The following is a 21855-nucleotide window of genomic DNA, read 5'->3' as shown; positions in this document are numbered from 1 at the left end:
TGTGTCTAACGGCTTGATTTTTTTGAATGGAACGACAGACTGCACTCAATGGAACAGCTACCAGGATATAAAGTAATCCTTTTGCAGCAGATGTTTTTTATTAATATTTTTTTTCAATGTAGCACAGTAGCAATTTTATAGTATCAATTAAAAATATGTATATTTTTGACTTGCTGTTATGGTGCGTAATGGAGTGACGGTCCGAGCTTACCCACACCCACAATCACATTATTCTCTAAAGAACACAGAGGTATTTAGAACGTGAAAAACAGCAACTTGCTAGTGTTGACAGCTATAAATATTTATTTTTGTAATGGTGACTGACCACCTAATATTACTACTGCTCCCTCCCAAGGAAAGACACGGCATTAAATTATGTTAAACACATTTCTTCTCATTTTTAAGTATTTGTTTAACTTGCATTAATACTGTCTTTGTTTACAAACACGATCATTAAACTATTCCTTTGTTATTATTATCATTAGGCTTAAGCTGGTCTCGATTTGCAGGCCCTGGACCACATCAAAATGGCGGCCTAAATTTGGACCGGCCCTGGGCTGCCTTTTCTTTTTTGGACAGTTCACATATGAGAAAAGCCGGACCTGGGCAAATGGGGACAAGTGTGACTGGGGTCCAACCCCAGAGACTTTAGTTCAACTTGAATTAGATTTGCCAATAAAGAGTGATTTTGATACAGAAAAGGCAAACAGTTTCCTGAAAAACACTGCTGACACCTTACTCAGATGCCAGATTAGGAGGACAAAAAATGCTCCTGATCTAATGTAGAATTGTCATAATAAACAATAAAAAAACAAAGGATGGCCTTTATTAGTTAAAACAACTTTCCATTAAAGGGTGTTAGTTAACACTTATTTTATAGGAACAACCTGGGAATAAAGCAGACAGAACATAAGCAGTGTCAAAAGCCACATGACATGTGACCAAATGTGCAGTATACAAGTGCAGTTACCAAAAGGCAAGTTGCATACAACTGCCATGCACTTGCTGGCACGTTAGTATTTTAGATAAAGAGCCTTTTATCAATATCTTTAAGGTACTTTTCTTACATATACAGAAATAGTGTGCTTAGATATTCCTCCCATTGTCAGGTTTACAGTATTGAGCAACTCAGTAATCTTTCATGGTAATGTAAACATTTTATGTGAACTGTCTTGGTACAAAAACATGTTCTCAATCTGTCAGTTCAGCCCTTTCAACTATGAGATGCTTGATGATTACATGTTTGAAAAGCTAAGGGGGGGGGGGCACTATATTTAGTATGCAGCTACTCCTGGCCTCAGATGAAAAGACATACAATTCAGTTAGTGAGAAGCAGTCTGTACCAAACAAACACACAAAAAAACACTAATAGAATTAACTAACTGATTTCTTCTTGTCTAAGTGCAATTTTTGTTAGACTGGACAGGTTCTTACTGAAAATTGACCCAGGTCGGCAGAGTTTAGTCTGACAATTAATAGATGCAAATGCAATCAGTTAATTAGAGCATCAATTAGTTAGGACGAAGCCACAGGAGGCCTCACACACATCTTGTACCTTTGCACATAAAGGCGTCAGTCATTCTTGCATTCATTTGAGTAGAAAAACGGTAATTATAATCTGATGCAGGGAACAGTTTCATTTTCTATACTGGATTTACAGATATATCCACAATGGAAATAGCATGCCTAATACATGGAGATAGTTATTTTAATTTAAGGAACATTTGATATTAAACAGGATCTCAGATTAAGTCGTAATTTCTTTTGGATGCCTCGATATTCCCCAGTCACATTTGTGATTCCCAGGCCTCTACCTGATATTATGATTTTTTTCTGGCAGCTGTCTATAATGTCACTGCCACTGCTTATGAGAAGGGATGATGCATCATTAATTGAAGGATTCTTTGGGGCCTATCATCTCAAATTATAACAGTCTAGGAGGCATACGTTAGCCATGCCGTTGGTTTCCCTTTAGCACTTTGTAATTCGACGCAAAGACCTCTGTGAATTTAAATGCGTTTTGGTGTTACCGCTGCACTGTCAGATGGCACAAGTAAAGGCAAAGCCAATGCACAGAGCTGTCAAAGGCAATTCCTGAGAAGGGGAAATGGAGGCTTCTCAAGGGATGAACACAAATGCTCCCACTTCACGAACTTTTGAAGGTATCTCAAGATGCTTGGTGTGCTTTTCTTCTCCCCATTCACACATTCCCATGCTAAATCACTTCTCCTTGTGCTGTTCCAAATATCAATACTAAGATATCTAAAACCTTCACTACACTGTTATACAGATTAAGCAATCATACATTTAAGATGTTAATTAAGGCCGTATTTGAAATATGAAAGGGAATGCCTGCACCGACTTTAATTAAGAAGCAAAATCATCTTTGCTCAGTGAAGTGCCATTTCTTGATAACAAAATACAATGTGCTTGATTACTGCTACACACAATCAGGCAAAAACAAAACAAAAAAAACAACAGAAAATGCATACAATACCATTGTTAATCAGACAGATCAACCTTCAAATCATAGAGAAGGGCTCACTAGTCTTCAGATGAATGCTCCTTATATCTTCAGTCTTTTTATAACACTATGTAACACAATTTTTGTTCCTGGGTAGTAAGTGTTATTTCCTAATTGCTTATGCCTCAAAAGTATAGAAAATGTCTATTATTCCCCACAAACTTTGCTTTTGTGACCAGGACAGTGATATTTTGAAATTTACCTATTGTCAATGAGAAAACGGGCGAATTTGTGTCTTTTCGTTCACATAAAGTCAGAAAAAAACAACATATGAATCCAAATTAACATGTATTTATACTAAAGTAATACAAAAATGACTACAAAAGATTTAGAAGTGAGTAGTTTTTCGAGATTTACGATTATACTGTAAATCACTTTCACGAATCAGCCCCCAAATGTAGTCTCCCATCATGTTCTCGTTATACTGTCCTTGGTTGCGACATTCAAAGTCCAGTATATCCTGGTGGAAGCGCTCACCTTGCTCCTCCGAGTACACTCCCATGTTCTCCTTGAATTTATCAAGATGAGCATCAAGGATATGGACTTTGAGGGACATCCTACAGCCCATTGTGCCGTAGTTCTTCACCAGAGTCTCAACCAGCTCCACATAGTTTTCGGCCTTGTGATTGCCCAGGAAGCCCCGAACCACTGCGACAAAGCTGTTCCAAGCCGCTTTCTCCTTACTAGTGAGCTTCTTGGGGAATTCATTGCACTCCAGGATCTTCTTTATCTGTGATCTGACAAAGACACCAGCTTTGACCTTTGCCTCAGACAGCTTAAGGAAGAAGTCTTGAAGGTACTTGAAGGCTGCCGACTCCTCATCTAGGGCTCTAGCAAATTTTTTCATAAGGCCCAATTTGATGTGCAGTGGTGGCATCAGCACCTTCCGGGGGTCCACCAGTGGCTCCCATTTGACGTTGTTCCTCCCCACAGAGAACTCGGTCCGCTGTGGCCAGTCCCGCCTGTGGTGGTGCGTCTTGGTGTCCCTGCTGTCCCAAAGGCAAAGATAGTAGGGAAACTTGGTAAAACCGCCTTGGAGACCCATCAGGAATGCCACCATTGCAGCCTCTTGATGCCATCTCAGAAAAATGCAGATATGTATCCACTTAGGCAGCTGGAACTAAACTAAACTGGTGGGCTTAAGGCCCCTGTATTTATACTACTATTTATATTACTGGAAAGTTCTAGAAAGTTCTAGAAGTTACTCCAAGTTTACTCAGCACTGAATCTATCTGGAATGTTCTGGAAAATAGGTAAATTTCAAACTATCACTGACCTGTTCACAAAAGCAAAGTTTGTGGGGAATAATAGCCATTTTCTATACTATTGAGGCATAAGCAATTAGGAAATAACACTTACTACCCAGGAACCAAAAAAAAAAAAAAAAAATTGTTAACGGTGTAATCAGTCAGTGTTCCTGGGACAAGTCTTTGTCGGCAGCACAGGCTTGAATTCATCACATATACATGATCTAATTGGATAGCTCGATTACGAATATTAATGGTCAGACTATACACTCTAGCATATGAAGAGGTCTCATTAGTTTTAAGATGTTGCATGAGCCCTGGTAATCCATTCTAGTTCCTATGGTACATGATCTACCACAGGAAGATGGGCACATTACTGATGATCAGACTGACTTCTCTAAAGATACTGTGAACAGTGTTGCTGTGTCATGTGATCTTGTTGAGCCTACAATTAAAATTAATGGTTTCCACCTCAAGTAAGTAACCTTGGTTTGATTGGACCATGATGTCTTTTCCTGTTCCGAGCACCAGTGCACTCACTCTCCTGCATTGAGAATGCTTTATTCTCCAGGAGACCTGCATTAACCCACTTCAATAAGCAGTGGTGGACATTTGCTGGAACATTGTACACACTGAGGTATAAATGAGGTTCAGGCAATGGAAAGATTCCTGGCTTTTTGAAGATGAATTAAACATAAATATGTCTGCACAAAAATAATAATTAAAGACACACAGCAGAAGTAGAGTTACCCTATGAAGCCTGTACAGCATATGGAGGTGCTGAGGAAATGAACTACGGCTCTTGTCTCAAAATGACCCTTGCATTTTGTGATCTCCACTCCCCCTAGAGTGCCTTATTGTTTAAGTTCAATGTTAACATGTTTTTATGGGCCACAGACATCACATGATTTCCTGTTTTAGGGCACTCTCTTCACTGATCATATATTTTCTGGAACACTAGAGGATGTTTTTAAGAGTTTACAACCTGCAGGTTATTATTTTTACTATTATTCTTATTAACCATTATGTCCAGGAAGGACAGATAGGACACACCATCTCAACACCATGAGCATTGATTTATTGAAGATTGTAAGGATCCTCCTACTATGCATAATTATTTTGCTTTTGTTTAAGATGTAATATTTATGGATAATATACCCATTGTTATATGGTATGTAATATTGACACCAGTTGCTATAAATCAAGTCTAGAGTGCTAAGGGGTCAGCAACTGATGCTTTCTGCCATTGCACCCGTTCAGGATTTGTTTTAGTATGACTATTTCCCCAGTTTGTTTACTAATTAATTCATTCAAATTATTATTTTTATTTGCATTATTCATTCTAGTTTATAAAGAGGTGAGCTTGAGGTGCAACATCTTTTTTACAATTACTTCCTGTTTGTACATCAACATCTTCACAAGTAGTTGATCATGTTGTACAATTTCACGCAATTAAGAATGCCGATCAAAGAAAGTTGATTTACATAAGTAACTGTGACGGAAATATGAGTTCTGGTGATGAATCTTCCTCCCGACCTGTGAGGGCGCTAAAGAACGAGAGGAGAAGTATCTGGAAGGGCTGGCCTGACAGTTCGTTTCCGAGTCAAGGAAGTGGGTCAGCCTGGAAAGAAGCGAGACTCTGTTGTAAGACCGTATTGATTTGAAAGGTAAACGAGAGGCAGCTGCAAGTAATAAGGCAGCTGCAACTGTTTACCTAGATATCATGCAGGATTACATATAGGGGCCAGTGTAACTCTGATCTTTTCCTTCGTTTGGGTAAAATGATCAGAGAGAGAGAGAGAAGGATTGAGAGAGGAGCTCTCAGTGTGTGGAAAAATAATTTGTGTTGTTTGTTATTGTGTTTGTCCTGTTAATTGTCTGTTCTTCACTTGTAGACAGTTAAAGCACACCTCCGGAGCTGTCGACTAGGGTCAGCACTGTCCGGAGCACCACTGCACTATCGTCATGAAGTACCGTTGTTTTCACTCAGCACCAGCACGACTGCACTCACCCAGGACTGGTGACCGTGTGTTTGTTTTTGTTCGGGACTGTGTCCAGTTTTTGTTATCCCCGCGCTTTACACATTGTTGTGTATAGCCGGGGATTTATTATTTGACGGTCACCAGACCTGGATTACAAATAAAAGCACTTTTCCACTGGATATTGTGGTCTTCCTGTCACTCCTGCATCGCATCACCGCTACACCTATTCCCCTCCACCAGCCACTTTGCCACAGTAACTTACACCCTAAATTCTGTTTTCTGACATATTACAACGCATTATGTTTAACCTAGCCAGCTTAACCCTACAACACATTATTTTCTTTGTGCATCAATTAAAAACAGCAGCTCCAGTTTTACAGTAATTTTGATATTTTGAGGCGCTCACTGAAGCACTGCCTCTTCAGTGGCATGTGGTAGATTGAAGCAGCATCTTATTATTGTTGCTATATGAAGTGTAAAGTACTGGATTAGCATGAGAAGCTGTCTAGACTGAAAGTAACACAACATTAGGTTATCCTCATAACCCTGGTTCTCTGAAATAGAAATATTAACCATCACAATTGGGTTATTCCCCTTTAAGAACCTAAGAACTGAAACATGTATGCCAACAAACTCTCGCGAGAGTGCATGATGCAGTGCGAGTTGCCCCGACAAAAGTACACTGCAGCCATTTGCAAATTCTCTTTTACTTTCGAGTCTCGTGGCTCCGCAGCGACCACGAAGACTGGTGGTTAATATTTCTATTTCAGAGAACCAGGATATGATAATAACATTCTCTTACAAATACGAAACATGAACCATCACTAATGGGCAAGTATACCCAATCTATCGTGAGCTTCTTCATGGACTCTGTCAGCCACCGAGATAGGCGCTGTTTGGACAGAGCCTGCCCGTGGGACTGAGCGCCGTAGCAAACAAAGAGTTGCTCCGATTAGCGCCAACTTTTTGTCCTCTCCACATAGTACGCCAGTGCCCTCACCGGGCACAGTGTGTGGAGCATCCTGTCTGTATCAGATTGGAAAGGGGGAGAGTGAAAGGCCTCCAACTCCACCAACTGATTGACATGAAAAACCGAAATTGTCTTCGCTAAAAACACAGGGTTGGTCCGCAGTGTCACTCGTGACCTCCCTTGTGCAAAAAACAAACAAGCTTTAGCCACGGGCAGGGCCTGTAGCTCACTTATTCGCTTGTGATAGCTACCAAAAAAAGCTGTTTTAAAAGACAAGCCCACAGAACTCGATCCCATTTTCTGCAAAACAAAGAAAAACAAGGGAAGGGAATAAACAGTAACATAACAGCACTGATACATAAAAGATAAAGAAACTATTCCAGCCAGGGTAGTACTATATTTTTATTTACTTATTTTTATTTCTGGAACAGAGCCCTGTCCAGGCGAGAGTTTTTTGCTGCAAAGAGTCACAGGCTCCTGCTGCCGCACGGCTGCTTCGGGCTAACCAGCTCAAGTTTTTTTTTTTTTTTTTTTTTTTTTTTTTTTTCAGTAGCTATTATTGACCGAAGGAAAAAACACTGTTATAAGACAGAAACCTGCAAAGAACAGTTTAAGAGACACAAATTGAGTAAGAAATGAAAAACTTAGCTCAGATGGGGAATAACCCATTATTGATGGTACATATTTCGTATTTGTAAGAGAAACACAACTTTGTAAACAATGCATGTTTTTGCCTTAAAGAAAGATGGACGCTTCTCATTTTTTATTTTGCTAAACTATAAAACTGTCAGACAACTTGTATATCTATATTTAACGTTTTTAGACAAGAGTCTGCAGACAGTGGACCTGACCCTTGTCCATAGCCTGCTCTTGCACTTTCTCTTCTGCATCAACACATTGTATGAAACAGTACTGAATTTGTGATCATCTTATCTGAAGTTACCAGGTAAGTGCAGGAATATATCTCCTTTCCCAGCTGGCCTGTACAACAGGAAATTGTCCTGCGGACTGCTTGAAATCGTATACAGTGACATTTTCCATATCATTACTGCTCACTTTGCTTTTTTCACTGTATTAATGGATGTTGACCACATCGGATTCTCCAAAAAACAAGTCGTAATTAATCATACTTTAGCTTCATCCTCTGTGTTTTTTTTTTTTTGTGAATCTTTTGAGACATCATTTTCTCAATATAACAAATATACCAGGGCATCACTTCACCTGCCCCAAGTTATCGATCACATGATTAGACTTGGCTCCCTGTTATAGCCTAATGAAGCCTGTGTGGTGAATCAGCCACAGTTCTCTAGAACTAATACAATGCAATCTTACTTGTCAGCAATAACAAAGACTCAAAGAGATCAAGATGATGTGCATGGCCTGTAAGGAATAGGGGAATACTGGAAAACCTGATGGCATCATTCCAGCCAGCATGATAGTAATAATCAAACACACAGAAAACTGTAAAGATCAAATTCTTTATTACATTTAATACAACGTGTGATAAAAATACATATTAGTGATCAGAAAATAATTATTCTTGGTGTTATAAAACCAATTCATCTGGTCTCATTAGCATGATTTAACAATCAATCAAAGGCAAAACAAAGTTATTTGGTATATAATGTAAACACTCAACGTTAATATGTGGCATCTGCTAATGAAATCCTGTCTATATTACTTCTGGAAATAGAACACAGCTATGTACCATGTTGAGGTTAGTTTTGTTCCTTCTGCTCCAAGATTTTTCAGCCTCAGCATCAATGACATAATAAAGTACTTTTTTGTTCCCAATATGATACCATCAAATGAAAGTGTTTTTGTACCTCCTTTTTGAAAAGGCACTCAGATTTAATAATAATAATAATAATAATAATAATAATAATAATAATAATAATAATAATAATAATAATAATAATATCAACAACAACAATACAAAAATCTAAGTAGACAGAAAAAAAAAAAAGTATGCAATCTAATTTGTTATAATAATCACATACAATATATGTGAGAGAAGATTCATGGCAAAACACAAACACATTATTTTCCTGTGCAGCGCAAGGCTTTACAGTGCCTCGTATCTCAACCACAATGCAGTATATGTCCAAACTGAGAGAACTGGATCTGAATAATTAACATTTAGAAGATCCAGTCTAAAGTTTTACACTGTTCCCTAATTATTTCATTATCTGACTAACACATCACATTACTGTGAAACACTGAACATGGTCAATTAGGGAAGAGCCCTTTTACAGATTGGTTATACCGTATATTATATTCATACAGCATGTCCTAAATGTGAATAAGCTACATTGGTTAATCACTGAATTGTGAAATAACCTTTATTTCTTCTTTACAGATCTTAGAAGCTTCTTTACAGAAAATAAATACCAGCTAATGATTAGTAGGGAATGGCCACTTTGAAAAGCCCCTTTGAAGCATAAAGCGGTCTATTTATTCTCACATGCAGATAGATGCCTTACTTCTCTATGTGTTGCATCAAAAGATCACACGGCTGACATTTCTTTAGAAAGGGCTCCATCCTGTTTATAGTTTAGAACTCATTCTCGGTTCTCTCTCCAGTTTTTTTTTAAATAACTGACAGCTAGCACAATTAACTGCAATTTGGGTCTTGTGTGCAGTTTCACCGAGATCAATGCACAGGGGTGACCTTTTTACAGTATATGGTATAAAAAATATTTACAAAACTAAGTAATTATGACAGTAAATGCAATTTAGGATGAAGTTAAAAGGGTAGAAAACATGCTAGACAAACATGTCACTTTGTTTCGCTGTTCTTTTCAGTACCAGGCATGCTCATTTAGTTCTGATGTTTGCACTGGTATGGTAACTAGTTTCCATTAAATTGCATTAAAAATGATACAGACAGTCCTGAAGCACTGGTTTGATCGTGTAAAGCAATTTGGTTTAACAGTTTACAGTATTATACAGTTTATATGCAAAGAAAATTAAATCTGTTTTGGATTAAATCTCTAATGTTGACTATGGTAGCATAATTTTTATTCTAGTTTGACCACTCATTTAAATGTCAAATCTTTTCATTAGGAGTAAGAGCACAAGATACAGCTTGGATCAAAAAGGCTCTTTGGTGATTGACTGGAATGATACAATATTTTTATATTCTAATTGTGCTCAGTATTTCAAAAAGGTCTTAGTAGCTTTTTCTTTTTGCATACATTTAACACAATGCACCTTCTGAGCACATTTACCCTGATGAAAATCCCCAGATTTTATTCAAATTTGCCTTTTTTTAGGTGAATGTTACATTTAAAAAAAAAAATTAAAAAATGACGCATAAAATACATTTTTTGTAGAGTCTCTCTCTGAACAAAGGTTAAAAAAAGAAGAAACCTAAGGAATTGACAGACAGAAGGAAAAACCTACTTTAGTCCAAATATGTGAAACCAAGCTGTAAATAATTATTACTGCTCTTAAACTTCATTTCAGTGGATTTATCACTTAATAAAGAAAACAGAAAAAAAACCTTCAATGTGATACTGTATTACAAACTGTCCCTGGTGTTGGATTCATCCCCTCTCTGCATGCTATACAGCTGCTGTCATTGTGTTTTTTTGCCGTGGGTCCTGACTCCGGTTGTCCCCGTAGCTGTAAGGCTCTGGACTGGACCCGCGGTACGTCCTGCCTGCAGTCTCGAAACGCGGGCCTCTCAGAGCAGCGGGAGGAGAAGGGGGCACGTCTTGACGTTTGGGTCCTCTGGGTGGAGGTGGTGGGTAGTAGCCTGGGTCTATCTGCCTGGGGTCCACCCCCCTGTGATCAGGAGGCCAGGGATAGTTGCCTCTGGCAGGATAAGGCAGGAACGCAGGCTGGGGTCCTGGGTAGGATGGGCGCTCTCTTTCCCCATATCCAGGCCGCGGATGCTTTGGGTAATCGTCAAGTTCCACTGGCTCCCTCCTGAAATAATATCAAAACATTGATTTGACTGAATTGGAGGGTTTTCATTTGTAGCTACTCAACAAAGCACTCAACTTTGATTAGGAAGTTTGTTCTAATACAAAGATGATGGATCATACAGCTAGGAAGTGAAAGCTCTTGCTTGGGAAGGGGTCTTTTCCTTACAAGATGAACGTCTCCGCACTTGCTGCTGTTAAGAAAAGAAAGGCTTCACAGAAATGCCCACCAATATTTCTCACAGGTTTTTTTGTTGTGTGTTTTTAAGGAGTCGACCAGACTTTTTAAAACTGAATGAAACAAAGCCATGTGTTTTTTCTGGTATTTCCAAATAAACAATTCTGATAATGTGTACGCATGTTTTGAAGCAATTTAGAGACATTCACTTATGTAAGGTAATCCTACAATTTTACAATCCAGTTTTCAACATGACATGATGGTTGATTTAAAATTGAAAAATCAGCACTTTCATTTTTGTTCCTATTCTTTTAAGTACTATTTCCTAGGAAAAAAAAACAAACAAACAAAACAATCTCACTTAAAAGGTGAAGTGCCAGGCTTTCCAAAATCCATCAACATGCATCTATACTGAGCATCAAAAGAAACTTATCACTAATATTTTAGCATCAAAAGAAACGATCGAAAAATGACAAACTCTGTCTCAGAGCAGGTGCAGTGACTTTTTATTGTGCTGACCAACAATTGACATTTTACTGTCTGAAGTTATGGGGGGACAGGGGATACTGGCAAAGTCACAGGCTAGTAGTGTGTGTGGCCAGCATTGGAAGCAATACAAGCAGTACATCTGTGAAGCATGCTTTGCACCAGGTTTCGGAAGTTGTCTTGTGGAATCCTGGCCCAATTCTCTTGTAGTTCCTAGATAAGCATCTGCCAGTTCAGTGGTTTCTGAGCCCTAGAAGCCACACATCATCTAAGTTCATCGCACAAATGTTCAATTGGGCTCAGGTCTGGGGAATAAGGCATCCATGGCATGACTCTCACGTTCTGTCGTGACAAGAGCTACATGTGGACGTACGTTGTCTTGTAGGAATGTTGTCACATTAGGATGGGCTTGCAAGAAGGGCACCAATTGAGGTCTTAGGTCAACATATCGCTCTGCAGTCATGTTGCCATCAATCACTCCTGCCCGGACCATCACACTTGGACCTCCCCACTGATTGGTACACAACAATTGTGCACATCAATTAGCATATCGTTCACCACGTCTACGCCATACTCGCTGATGTCCATCAGGGCAGTCTATGCAGAATCTCGCTTTGTCGAGACCCCTGTATTGTCGTCTGGCCTGTAGATCATGACTATGTAACCGCCTTCTTACAGCTGAACTGCTGATGCGTGGATTATTACGACCTGCAGTATCAAATGCTGTTCGACTAGCAGTGCGAAAATGATCACGAAGATGCTGCATAATGATCTGTCGATCTTGGGCAGGTGTTGACTCTTGGTCTCCCAGTTCATGGCCTGTCATTGGCAGTGTGTGTCTGGTTATACCCTCTCGCCAGGTTTGAAATTGTTCTGTGAGAACGCAAGACGGCGAGCCACAGTACGCTGCCCTAGTCCAGCCTCCAACATGCCGATTGCACAAAGGCGCTGCTCTCTTGACAGATGTGCCCTATTGGTGTTTTTATGTGATTTTCTTTATTGTTTGTATTCAAGCTTGCAATTCAACAGCTGAAATCACTCAAATCAACGTCCAATCAACTGTCTCACTAATTAGGTGATTAAGTGCATATGCTTCAGTCATAGTAACTAAAGTGTGTCATGGTCAAGGATGAATGATCGAGTTATTAAAAAGAAACCAAAAATTAATTTATATACCTTATTTTTTTCCTGGAAATAAATGTGTCATAATACTGATAAGTTGCTTTTGTTCTCAGTATATTTTCTCTGACCACCCAAAGAGTTAGAGTACTTCACTCGCTAATGGATTGTTCTTTTCGGGGTCTTTCATCAATTGTTGTTTGCTGCTTTTCTGATGTTATGCAAGTTCTATAAAAGTGTTTGATTCACTTGGGATCAAACCGTTTTAAAACGGCATACATCACCACATCACAGGATTGTTTACCCACAAAAAACAGCTGCCCATTAGTAGCTATAAAATAACTTATGTTAACCAAATGACTTTACCCCAGTGGTAACTCAGGGTTTAATTTAAGCAGTGCCAGTAAAAACCTTTGCTTCAAAAGCAGGCATCATCCAAAATGATCCTGAACAAGATATAATCTGAAATCCAGTGGTTGAAAGATGTAGAGAAATGAATCTGAGGAATTTTATTTTTAGACACTTCTGACATGCTTGGAACAGCAGCTAGGAATTGCTTTGAAAGGAGCATAGACCACACTGTTTTTAGTGTCCAGACTATTATTTGTGCCCTACTCATACAGTAGTATTTAAGAGTATGTTCTTGCTCACAATCAAGGAGGCTGCACTGGCTGCAAAATAACAAGCACCAACGTATTTTCCGGCTTACGCTTAGAATTTGAGCCATGTCAGCTTCTCCCTTACATATACCAAAGGTATCAGTAGAGTAGCACTGTATTACATTTCTTCAACTAGCACACTCAGTTTACTGTACCAAACAGCTGGTCCCTGGTCTAAAAGTTGAAAGGTTAAATAGGAAATCTAGCTTATTGTCACTCGCAGCTGATGACAGTTCTGCAGGGCCTCTGGGTATATATATATATATATATATATATATATATAAATTTGCTGAGTTGTTGGCAGTTGTTATTTGATTGCAGATGCATACCATGCATCAAAACAGAACTGTTGTTTTTTTTTTCAACATTTGGTGTTTTATGTATTATAATATTAACAGATAAAGAGGACACATTGATATAAACTGCTTCAGTTTTAGAGGGGGGAAACTGGACAGATTACAGTAAAAGGTACAGTACCAGTGCTGCTATGATTTTAAATTAGGCAAAACATTGAGAGCAAAAGTACAGCAAAACCTAGAATGGCACAGACTGGTAGCCAACAAGAGCATTATTTCTGTTCCTGCATAGCACTCAATTACCAATGTGTTTCTGACTTTACAGACAAACATATCTAAAAATATAAACACAAACACAAGTTACAAAAAACAGAATCCAGGATTCCTTTTACAGAATATGGTCACTCGGAACATGAATGATCTTTCAAAGGTTATCTCCTTTTCATTAACACAGGAATGTAATTATACATTTTAAATGTGGAACTTGCCCTACAAATGTGTAATTCAGTCCCGCTCTGGAACGGAAGCCATGAGTTACACCTTCACCAGCTGGCCATCAGTTAAGAAGACAGCAGTGAAACGCTATTAAATGCACTTGCAGTGTTGTTTCAGCTGCTGCAGGAACGGTGTGCATCTATAACTCAATCCTCAGACACGCCTGACCTGGAGAATGGCAGGGAGTTTACATCACATCACCACTTTTCTCAGCTTTATTTCCCACCTCAAGATTTATAACTACTGTATTCCTTGCTGAGGGCTAGGATCAGGATTCTGTTTGTTTTTAATTACATAGTTCATCAGGTGTTAGTCAAATTCCTTTTTCTGAGGGTGAAAACTTAAAACTCAGAAGCTACTCTGGGGACACATTTACAGAGTCTGCTAGCTTGTAATTTTCTTCTGTTTCGATAGAGTAAATTAGAAAAAAAAAAGATCTTTCCTTCATTATACAGCCAATTATAAATGCAACACAGTGTAGTATGGAACTGTACAACATGTTTTAAAGGAACTGCACATTAAAACCCTAATGTTTCACTGACTAAAAATGTAAATCTTGGTTAGGAAATACCATATTGTATTTGTGAAAATCAGCTTTTCAGAAATTAAAGATGTTGATGTTTATACTATACCAAGTCAAGTATAGGTTTACCTCTACATTTATGAAACAACTATGACAACAAATGCTTGACTACTATCAATAATAATAATAATAATAATAATAAAAATTTACATTACAATACTATTATAGTTAGTATTACTAACATAACATTACATTTGCATGAGATCAAATTAAAATATTGAACTATTCTGTAAAATAAATTAAAATATTGAACTTTTTCTGTAAAAAACGTTAGGATATGCAATCCTATGGGATATAATATATATATATATATATATATATATATATATATATATATATATATATATATATATATTATATATTATATTTAGCTCTCCTTTTTGGGCAGTTTATTTAACTTTTTTATTGATCAAGACATTGCTTCCACTTCACATATTTGTGGGGATCCACCCTTGATAAATAATTACAGACCAATCTCACTTGTGACTCATAATAGCTATTCATTCCAGGCTTTAGATAATGACAAAGTGCTGTTATGTCAACATTGTGTTGTTCATCTATTCCATCCCATTCAACAGTAACTGCATTAGCAGATTTTACTAAATCCGTATTTGCTGCTATGAGAAGGGTCTTTTCAGAGAAGCAGTTTTGCTGACCTGCTCAGAGCCTTAGACACAGATGACCACCTGGTAGACTGGAACAAATTGGCCTGGACATGTCTACAATGAAATATATATCCTGATAATGGAAATGCTGTACTAAGTAAGAAATGTTCACAACTATAATTATAAAACAGCTTGCTACATATAGGTTTGCACATACTGGTCCATATGACCTGCATCCAAAATACAAATACAAAATTTGCAGTAACCAGAATAACAAACCATGGGTGTTATAACCAAATGTATTGCAGTCTAAAAAAATCTGACTGCAAAATACCCACCCATTTTAAAAGAAGAACATATGTTCTATGGGCACGCAAAGAGATAAAGCTGCTCCTTAGTTCCCTGTTACTGGAACTACTATTTTTTTTTTTAATATTTTTTGTTTGTTATTCCATTTGTTTTCTGTTGGGATGCGGCTGGGTGGGGCGCTGGCTATTAGCAGTCTGAAATTTGACCTCACTCTGGTTAGGAATGCTAGCTTAATGCACCTTACCGTAGAACCCTTTCCCTGCTGTCATTAAAATCCTCCTCCTCTGCAAATACATTCAGTACCAAAATACTTTGCAAGGTTATCTTTGTTTTTCTTTATTTATTCATGTTACACAGAATATAACTCACTGAGCATAAGATTACATATTCAGGTAAGTCCCTCTCCCAGGATAGCAATGCACAGGTTAGACTAAATGACACTTTTAACATTTACAGTTTGCGTGCATGTATGACATTCAGTCCTTGGTAAACACATTTTATTACACCACAGACAGATCTTCCTCCAAGGTTTTAGATAACTTTTTAAACCCCCTTTTGTATTCTTTTAAACCCTTCACTTTAATACTGGTGTCGCACAGATTAATCTTTCAGTCTTTTCACAAGCTGTTCTGCTATTGTCAAGCAGCTTTGATGCCTTACCTTTTCATGTGAATGAATGTATGCCAAGGCATTTAGAAGATTACTTTGGATATAAAAGAACTAAATACCCTCAAGACAATTGCAAATAACAGTGAGCTTGGATGCAATATTGGTTTTTGGCTAAAGGTAAAGAAAAGTGATCTGTAGTTGGATGACAGTAGTAAGGTAATCCCAGGCTGTACCAATGATACACCAGAGTTCAGACGTGGAAACATTTTCTTGGGGCAGATATGATCTACATGTTTAGACTTCTGGGATGGCTGTTTCAAACAGCCTAGAGGGGTTTACAAGAAGGGCAGATCATCACTTCTCGTTACTGGTGGGCTAGCAGGTCATACCTGCTATCTCATTTAATTAGGTTGCCATAGTGTCAAACATAAATGCAAACAACAAATACTGTAAACTAACAAGCAAAATAATGTAATGCTCAATTAGTTTTTTTTTTTTTTTTTTAATTTAAAAATCTAACGATGTTGAAAGTGAGTCCACAATTTGCTCTAGTAATACCTAGTACAATCTGCTACATGTAAAGGGATATAGATTCGCTGGTACAGTACAATGCTTTCTATTGCTTTCCCATGGAACAGCAGGCGCTAGACGTGTTATCTGCTGTGATATCAGTTTACACCCATTGCCTGTCGCCCTCTCCCTCATTCTCGGAAGGATAAAGTGAAATCTTGGCATAAGCTCTGAAGGTAAACAGATTTAATTATGAGCTTTAAAGTACATTACTATATCCTTGCTCTTTCACAGTCAAAGGAGAAGCCCTTTCCTAATGCTGGTTCCAAGACATTACACGCTGAAAATGTTGAATGGGAAGCCAGGCAATGACTCACCTGGGTAGAGCTGCATACTGCCTGTCTATGTCTTCATAGCGTGGCACAGCTGGTCGTGTGTCATGTCCTCTTCCAGGTAACTGAAAATACAACAACAAAGCAAGCCTCAGTCAGCACCAAGATATGACTTGCAATAATAACAACAGGCTATCTGCTGGGGCAGGTTATGGAAGCGCTGGACATTCTAACCTCCAGGGTAGCTGCAGATTTGAGCTCTCTTTTAGTACAAGTCATTGATAAAGGTGGAGAGAGTCACGAAGAATGACCTACAATTAATTGAAATAAACTGGAATGCAACCCATGGGCAGTACTTGGGCTGGACAGCTTGGAGGTAGTGCACTGACTTGCATGCCCTTTAGGCATTTCTCTAATTAGCTATCATTAACCTTTGTCAATGCAAAACGAGATAACCTTTTTTCTTTTTAACCACCAGATAAGTTTCACTTAATCATTTGGTGAGCTGCACGGAACAGCTTAAAGAAGCACTTCTGTTTCCCAAAGGCCTTATCCATCACACTTCAAACAAAATGGACACAGAATCTTGTGGGTTAGTTCAGGTTTTATTAAAAACCTTCCTTTCACTGGCCTGGCCTCGTGTAAGCTCTCACTTTAGGTTAACAAAAAATATATATTGATGCAGTTATGTGTGAAGGTCATGTCAGTGTTTCAAAGTGGTTATTTAAAAAATGTTAATGAAATGGCACGCTGCATTCTAAGCAGCTTATGAGTGAGTAAAATGCACTTTTTTCTTTAGAACCAGGTTTAAATACTTCCCTTGAAAGAACGATACTCTACACACGTTTTGAGATTATACCTCTCAATTTTACCTTCAAATGATCTGACTTCATTAATATTAACCTTCCTAGGATCTAAAATCCCAAATGTGGCCCATTGTAATGAGAACCATATGAGATGCAAGACGTCTCAGAAGTGTGTGTGTGTGTGTGTAGCATATTACTTGCCATAGACACGCAAGTAATTTAACAGTTACTGGTATAAAAGGATTCCCTTCTTGAAATCACCATTCAAACAGATAACTAAAACATGCATGCAGTAATCATGTGAGACTGTGACATTTTCAATTCTGATTCCCCCCTCCATTGTACTCTCTACTCAACTTACCAAACCCAATAAAAAGGTATTTGAAGCGATATTAAATACCCTTCGTGGATTTTATTGTTATACCAGTGGAGGATTTTTAAACATCATAACATCATTTAATCTGTTCCAGTATAAATAGTTTATGCCCCAACTCTGTGTAGAATTACTAGTCTTTTCTACTTCACAGACCCTAAAGGACAAAACAAATCCCATATCACTGCAATCCAACACATAAAACCACAGAATGTATTCGTTACTAACACGTTTGAATCATCAGAGATGGCAGCTTTTTTTTGGACAGCAGTATGAAATACTGGAAGCATGATCCACAATAATATTGAAAACCAATAAACCGAGAAACATTTTGCCTATGAGTGGACTTACTACTTCAGTGTCTTGCCAGCTGAAGTGTTGAACTATTAAAAAGAAATTGACTTATTTTGTGTTAGCAATATGGGCCAAATCATATAATCCACCTCGAGAACTGTGTTTTTAATATGAACGACGTGCCCTGACCACATACAGTTGAAAATATAAAGCCTTTTTCTTTTTTTTTTTTTTTTTTTTTTTAAGGAATAGGTTTTGCTTTGAGCACAGACATTACCAGAAATGTGAAAGAAGGTTAACGGTAACTGAAAGGCCAAGGAATTATTTCACAGTTAACTTCCAAAGTGTTTGAAACATTATGATCGTTTTGAACTTTTTCATGGCCGCATTTAAATGGAAGGTATTTGAAATCTTGGTAGACTAAAGACATCTGATCGGAATGCAATTGCACTGTTCAGCTGCCAAAAGTGTCTGTCACCAGAGATCAGACGGAGGAATACATGTGCAATTGCAATGCATGAAAAGGTGCAGACGGTACATTCCAAATGAAGGTAGCGATAACGGGGGTCTGAGCTCTTATGCTGTGGAAGAATGAAAAACCATCAAGCTGTTGTAAATCACCCTTCCAAATCCTATTCCTGGAAGAACCACCTCTTTCTACTTATAAACAAATATAGCCAGCTTTCTGGAAATGTCTTATTTCTAACCTTATAAAAACATTTAAACCTATATTTTTCCTAAGACCATTCCCACTGCTGTCCCAATGCCATCAGTTTCTTTACCAGGCTTATGGCAACAGATCAGTGAGAAACTATTAAGGGAGAGTATCAGCTCAGAGCAGAGGGAGGCTATTAAGAGACTAAAAGTATACTAGCTCAGAGCAGAGGGAGGCCAGTAAGCTGTGAAGTGATATGTTGTAGCTGCACACTTGCTAAACACCAGTGTGGTTATGGTGCATTACAATTCTAAGAAAACAGACTAATGATGGGGAAAGGAGTGAAAACAGGACTACCCACACATTCAAAATTAGAAACAACAGGAAATAAGCCATCGAGTAGGTCTCAAAATCCTAACAAGTTTATTTGAAAGAGTACTTTCAAGTTTACAATCATGTATTCTGCATCATATACAAAGTAGTAGTATGCATAGAAAAATAAATTAAAAGAAACTGCAGGACAAAAAAAAAGCAATAAAGAAAGATATGCCAGTTTTGGAGACTTCACTTTTATTTTTGTAGTCTCTGGGTATATTCTCAGCTACAGACCTGTACACCTTTGACCAGGCTTGCTCTCTCCTATTTGCCTGTGTCGAGACACATAGCTTATTGTCTTATTACTGCTCATCTCGTGAGCAGCAGCAGAACAACGCTCAGACTCGGCATGTATTTGAGATAAAAAAAAATAATGAGATTTTTAACTTTCATATAGTAAGCATTGCTCACTGGAGATTTCCATTGGAGTGCAGGGAGGGGCCAGTGAAAACCATTAGCACAAGGCCTGCCCACAGTGTAGGCTTCATGGAAGCTCAGTTCAAAACCTCTGCTGCTCGGAAATGGAACCCACTTATTTAATAACTGTACAGTTGAACCGGGAGACCCCACTTCAGATTGAAAAAATGCTGAGTGTCTAATTTCTCAGCTGAACATCCTAAGAGCCAACGGTCTAAAGAAAATCATTTCACGCACTACTGAGCAATGAAGAGGCATGAGTAAAACTAATTCAGCTAAGAGTAACTGATATCTAACCTCGAAAATCATCCTTCCTCATTTCAAGTGGATTTTCACTCAAATGCTCATATGGGTAAATAAATGGATTTAGTGTTTGTTAACCATGACACCATTAAAACATTGGTAATACAAGGTCAACATGTACCAACATGTGCTACTGATGTACTGAAAACAAGAAATGATAAAATGTATAAGATATTAATAACATAATAAATCACCTTCATATTTTTTGATATTAGGAGCTATTGAGTATAATAAGGATTTCGGTATACCATACCTCCCACCTAACAAAAACCAACATAGCAAGCAGTACAACGAGTGTTCCCCTTTCTGGCAGATTTAGTCATGATAGCCTCCTATACAAATGTAGATGGTTGTCTAAATATAGCCTGCTGAAAACATAACAAACAAGCAACACAATATGTACAGAGATGTTTTAATTACTTGTCAACATTTCAAACTGCCTGTCCTTCATTAGAACAGCGAACCAGCATTTTACAAAGCATCTTGTTTTTACGCATGGCAAATTAATGAAAATGTGTACTTTAATCGTTGTGACTTCATTTAGAACTGTCTTATCTTCAGAGAAATGGTTGTGTCTCTATCCTTTAAATGCCAAGGTTTTTTGAAAAACATTTCCCATTTATGATGAAAATGTTAATGTTTGTGCCTGACATGCAAAGAAGAAAAAAAAGGAAAAAACAAAAACAAAAAGGGACGGTCTGCCTTCTCTGTCACCGATTGAGTTCAGCCAAACTGTTGGCATTGCAAGATATAATATGAGTTATAGATTATAAAAACCTTTCACACTCCCATCGATTTTCACAGGCTGAAATTAAATGGAGAAGTGAAAATTGAACTACACTCAAAAGAGCTCTCCAATTTAATTAGACGAGGAAGGCAGAAAACAATGAGGCATTAATGTAAAGATGAAGGAAGTTTATCCTGGAATGATGGTTAAGTAAAAAAATGAATTGTTCGATGTTTGCTAGGGCTTTCAAAGCTGCAGAGGACTTCCCTGCAAATCCCTCACACTTCCACCAATTTCAGGGGTTTATACATTACACAGGCCTGGAGAGTTATGTTCTGAGGGATTTGGCTTTAACAAACACAACAGGATTACACTTTTGGATTGCATTAGGCAAATTGCAGATGGCGGTTAAGTTGCTAACTGGCATGACATTTCATGTTTTGAGTAGCTGGACGGTTGCTTCTTTCATTTCAAATGAACAAAAACAATTACTGACAATCAGATACATGGTTTTTTGTGAATGTACTGTACTTAAGATCAATACTAAATTGGTAAATTATACAACTTCTCAATGTACAAACTCTCTGGCAGTTTCTTCCAATCAAATGCTCCTTAAAAATATTATAGAATTCAGCAAACATTATTTACAGGGCTACTCGCATGGGGTAAGCTCATTCATCTTTCACTATATTCCGCATTCCTATTAAAATGCATTTAGTAGCAGTAATGATAATTGAATTTTTATTGTTTTTTTTGTTTTTTTTTTAAATCGCATTGTAATTTCTTGATCGCCGATTTACTTTTCTACATAGATTTTGTTTTTGCAACAGGATAAGATCAATGTTAATGTAACTGTTCCTGGAAAAATGATTTTAAATACATAATAGCATGTGTATGTATTGTATGTACTCTGCAGCTTTATAATTATATAAACAGATAAATTAAATACTAATTATAGACTAAGCAATTAGCTACCGAGTTATGTCAAATAAATAAATAAATAAATAAAGCAAGCGATTACAGTTGACATGCAGTCTTTTCAAACAGTAATTGGTCCCATTTGAAACCCATC

General features: G+C 37.8%; 1 protein-coding gene across 2 annotated transcripts in view; it reads right to left on the bottom strand.

Moving 5' to 3' along the window:
• LOC121322850 (neuropilin-2-like) overlaps positions 1-21855 on the bottom strand; it is a 141929-nt gene that overhangs the window by 82778 nt on the left and 37296 nt on the right. For both annotated transcript variants that reach the window (XM_041263273.1, XM_041263271.1), the window contains exon 2: positions 16879-16958. In XM_041263273.1, the coding sequence (XP_041119207.1) occupies positions 16879-16894 (16 nt within the window). In that variant the 5' untranslated portion in view covers positions 16895-16958. The remainder of the gene's footprint in view (positions 1-16878; positions 16959-21855) is intronic.

The sequence above is a fragment of the Polyodon spathula genome, chromosome 11, assembly GCF_017654505.1.
Source record: "Polyodon spathula isolate WHYD16114869_AA chromosome 11, ASM1765450v1, whole genome shotgun sequence".
Classification (NCBI taxonomy): Eukaryota; Metazoa; Chordata; class Actinopteri; order Acipenseriformes; family Polyodontidae; genus Polyodon; species Polyodon spathula.
Note: the sequence above shows the minus strand (reverse complement) of the source record. Positions and strands in the feature narration are given on the sequence as shown.